At 53.2% G+C, this 4591-nt stretch overlaps 1 protein-coding gene across 1 annotated transcript; it reads right to left on the bottom strand.

The window, feature by feature from the left end:
- Positions 1-887: 887 nt before the first annotated feature.
- LOC144133737 (uncharacterized) lies at positions 888-4186 on the bottom strand. The gene has a single exon (XM_077666863.1). It carries the CDS (start codon positions 4184-4186, stop codon positions 1247-1249), a length of 2940 nt encoding a protein of 979 aa, XP_077522989.1. The 3' UTR covers positions 888-1246.
- Positions 4187-4591: the final 405 nt, after the last annotated feature.

Genomic DNA, 4591 nt, shown 5'->3' on the forward strand with positions numbered 1-4591 from the left:
CTCGTGTTCGCAATTCCTCGGGGTTTTCCCATTGGGCTTCGTCGCTGCCGACAATTCTTTTCAAGGCGGTGCTGTGGAACTCCGGCTGGTACCCGTACAGCATTTCGAAGGGTGTCTTGCCTGATGTCTTGTTTACGGCATTGTTGATATCACGTTCTGCCTTTGAACGTTTTTCGTCCCAATCGCGCTGCTTTGGGTCGCTCATTGAAGTTGCGATGACGGGCAGAACTGTCCGGTTTACTCTCTCCACAAGGCCGTTTGCTTGCGGGTGGCGCGTCGAGTTAAGCACATGACGTATGCATCGTGCAGTGCAGAATTACGCAAAGGCGCGCGACGTGAAGCAACTGCCTCTATCGCTAATAACTGTCCTTGGCGGACCGCTTTCGAGAACGAACTCCTCTAGGGCACGGAGCACATGCTTGGTTGATGTGTCGCGTGTAGCGATCAGTCTCACAAATCTGGTGAGGTTGTCGATGAACACAAGGAGGTACTGGTTGCGCTTCTTGCTTGGGACGAATGGCCCCATGTGGTCCATATGTATCACCTCGAACGGTCGTTTGCCCGGCGGAATTGGGTGTAAAAGACCTTCTCGTCTGCCAGCAGGTACTTTGTTGTAAATGCATTCGAAACACTGCGAAATGTGCTTCCGGACGTAGTTCCTCATTCGTGGAACTAAAAGCTCTCTTGGATTTTGGAAACTGTCTTTTTCAGTGCGAAGTGTCCCAACAAATCATGCGATTGCACCACAACTGCCTTTCGCATGCATTTTGGCAGTGCGAATTTGAACTTCACGTTTCCGTCCTCTTCTATCTCTCACGAGTCTTCCCTCCCTCACGTTGTAACCCCCCGCTCTTGCCTTCCCTTCCTTCGTACGATCGCTCTCCGGTTTCTCCAGAATGGTTAGAAGCTCTCGCAGCTCTTCATCGCCTCTCTGAAGAACCATTACTTGTTCGGCAAGGTCACACGCCACGCATACCTCGAACCTTTCTTCTAGCAGGGAGTTCATCGTGTCTTGAGGAGCTTCCACGGGACCACGGCTGAGAGAGTCGACGTGGAGCATTCGCGTTCCCGGGCGGTGCTTGATTGTGAACTCGAACTCCTGGATCAAATCATACCACCTTGCGATTTGCGGCTTTTGGGTTCGCTGCGCGTTGAGGTAAACCAAAGCCTGGCAGTCGGTAACAATTGTAAAGTGTATTCCCAGCAGCAGCGGTCTGAGGCGATCCACTGCCCGAACAATTGCCATTTACTCGAGCTTAGACGAGTGGTAATTCTTTTCCGCGTCCGTCGTCTTTTTACTAACACAATAGACGAGATGCCATTTGTCGCCCTTCTTTTGGCGCAGCATTGCTGCTAGTCCTTTCGCACATGCATCGGTATGTAACTCAGTCTCCGCTTTCGGGTCATACAGCTGGAGTACAGGTTCACACATGAGCCGTGATTTGAGCTCCTGGAAACTTTCCTCTTGTTCAGAGCCCCATACAAATTTTTCTTCTTTCTTGGTGAGCCTGGTGAGAGGTTCGGCAATCAGAGCATATTTCGCGATGAAACGCCGAAAGAAGCTCGTCAGCCCCAAGAACCGCCTGACGTCATGAGCGTTTTTCGGTACAGGGAAAAGCTCTATTGCCTGCACCTTAGCTTCTCCGGGCTGCACCGTTCCCTCCTTGAGGCGAAAACCCAGAAATTCAACGCTGTCCTTAGCGAAGGCGCACTTGCTAAGTCTCAGGGTTAGATTCGCCCTTTTGAAAGCTTCGAGAACCTGGCGCAGCCGCACGAGTAACCCGTTCCAGTTCCGTGCCGGAATGAGCACGTCATCCAAATAGCACATTGCAATCGTGCCCCTCAAAGGCCCCAAGACTCGATTCATCAGGCGCTGGAACACCGATGGAGCGTTTGTGAGCCCAAACGTCATCCTTTCGAACTGCCCTGTCTCATCAGGTGTTATGCAAGCTGTTTTGCTCTTTGCTTCGTCGCTGAGTGGCACCTGCAGATAGCCGTGAGCAAGGTCCAGCACAGTGTACAGCTTCGCCCCAGACAGTTTCTCAAGCTGTTCGTCCATGCTAGGGAGCGGGTACTTTTCCTTCAATGTCTGCGCGTTCAGGCGGCGGTAATCGACGACTAAACGCTTCTCGCCGTTCTTTTTTTGCACTAGGATCACTGGGCTCGCGTAAGGCGACGAGGTCTCGCTTACGATACCCTCTCTTTTCCACTCTCCAACAATCTCACGAATTGTCTCTCTCTCCGCGGCATTTGTTCGGTACGGCCTAACCGCAACAGGCGAACTTCCAGGTGTCTCCGTGATGTCCATCTTAAGCACAGGAGTGCATTCCAGCTCGCTAATGTTGTTGGCGAAGCAGTCGCGATATTCATTTAGAAGGCCAAGAAGTTCAGCCTTTTGCTGCTTCGTTACTGAGGGCCCCACTTCAAGCTGCTGATCCTCGATTGGTCTGCGCTCTGTCGCAACGCAGAAAACCTTGGGCTCAGTTGCATCGCTCTCGCTCACGCGGGCAGGTTGGTTTTGGCTGTCAGGTATCTCCACAACGTCAACCTCCATGACGCGCCCGAGTCGCCGTCCCCTTTTCACAAGCAAGTCTTTGTCTCCGCTCGTGAAAATCGGCACACTAATCTCCCCTTCTCTCATGTCGACAAGAATTTCGCTTCCAAGTGTACAGAACAAAACAGGGCCTGACAAATCGGAATCTGATGATAAGGTTATCCAATTAATGGAGTTAGAGTGAATGACGGTCTCTCTAGTCGCTTTCACACGCAGTCTGGGCTCATTCAACGGCTCCAGGTGAGAGAACGGACATACACTTTTGTGCCAGAAGCGCAAACAACCACCCAGCCTGGCGTAGGCCACGTAAGGTAGTTCTGTGTACGTTCTCCCGACAAGCAAGTCAACTGTCAATGTATCGTCTGGCACTACAAGAAAAGGAACGTTCTCGCCTTTGACACCGTCGATCTCAAGGTCTGTGTAGCACTTGCCGATCGCCCTGGCTGAAGGAGTGCCTTGGCTGCCGAAACCGTAGAGGGCCGTGGCATCCTTCGTCAGCCTCGCACCGCAACGTGCAGCCGCAGAGGCACGCAGGAGGCATCCAGAGCTGCCGTTGTCGATCATGCCGACGAGGGTCGTCGTCCCGTTCAGCATGACCTGCTTCAGTAGCGCTCCAGGGGCGATTTTCCGTTCGGTGTCGGTCACTGTGTTGGTCTCGTTGCTTTGGCTCATCGAACAATGACGCTGCGTGTGGCCGCTCTTCCCACAGCGTAAGCATTTCATCTCATGCCTTTCTTCTGGACAATCGCGGGAGATGTGTCCGAATCGCCCACAGTTGTAGCATTTGAACTGGCCTCTTTCGTTGGTCAGGGGTGGTCTCCTGTCCTTGCCAAATCGATCGTACGTAGTCTTCCGCGCAGGTGGTGTTTCTGCAACCCTTTCGGTGGCCGCCGTGAATTGCCTCTTCTCACGCGTGCCGCCAAACCTTTGCTCCCGCTCTCGGTCGATACGCTCAAATTCCATAATATCGTGGAGAAGATCGTCGTCGTCCTCGTGGGTGCGTCCAAGTAGCATAGTACAGAGCTGGCTTGATCGGAGACCGGTCAGCACCTGCTCCCAGGTGTCACAAAAATCGAGGTTGGCCTCTCGACAAAGACGCACCTTTGAATGGAAGTAGGCTGTTGTGCTTTCGTTGCGCTGCTGTACTCGCTCCTGCATCTTCCTCCATCGTTCTGCCGCTCGTGTCTGGCCGCAGAAGGTGCGGCGGAAGTGGTAGTCAAAATTTTCCCACGACGTACTCACTTCTTTGCGAGAACGCAGCCAGTCCTTGGCAGGTCCCACAAGGTGGCACTTAGCAGTCTCCAACTTGAATGGTTCAGGCCATCGGTGCAGTGTAGCGGTGGTCTGCAGGTTTCCCAGCCACTCTTTCGCCGACGCCGCATCGCCGCTGCCATCGAAGTCAGAAATGTTCTTGCTGAGGTCAGGCATCACCTGATAGGTTGTTGTTGCTGCTGCCACTCCTGGCGCTCCAGATGACGCTGGCAGAGCGAGCCTTTCCAGCAGACTGGCCAACAGACGGTCTTTTTCCCGCATCGCGCTCAGGAAGTCGCTCACTGAAATGCTGTCGCTCACTTTTCCTCCATCTTGACCGTCGGTGGTGCCCGCTGTCGCTCCTGAAGGTGTCTCGCTCATGGTCGTGATTAACTACAGTTCGCTCTCTGGAATTCGCAGTCTCCAGTCCGGTTCGCGCAGTTACAATCCCACTTCTGATTAATGTTAGAGATGACCCTTAAGATTCAATTAATGTTATCAAATACGCGCTGAAGAAATGAGACGATTAAGCACTCATGTGAAGGAAATGCAAAAGGATATATTTACAAAAACTTATTTACTTGCCAAAGTAGTTACTCGCGAATTCGCACCCGCTCGCGCACCCGCACCGTCCAGCATCGCACACACACACTCTCTGAGACACACTCGTTCCTTGTCGTCCGTCTCTCCGCTGTGTCTCCTCCCAGCGCCGCAGGCTACCGCGCACTTACAATGCACCGGAAGCGCACACACACGCACACACTCACGCGCACATGTGCACGGGCC

This window comes from Amblyomma americanum, chromosome 5, assembly GCF_052857255.1.
Source record: "Amblyomma americanum isolate KBUSLIRL-KWMA chromosome 5, ASM5285725v1, whole genome shotgun sequence".
In the NCBI taxonomy this organism is placed as follows: Eukaryota; Metazoa; Arthropoda; class Arachnida; order Ixodida; family Ixodidae; genus Amblyomma; species Amblyomma americanum.

What these genes read in the sequence shown, in the direction of transcription:
- LOC144133737 (XM_077666863.1), bottom strand. Translation starts at nt 4,186, where the DNA reads ATGAGCGAGACACCTTCAGGAGCGACAGCGGGCACCACCGACGGTCAA.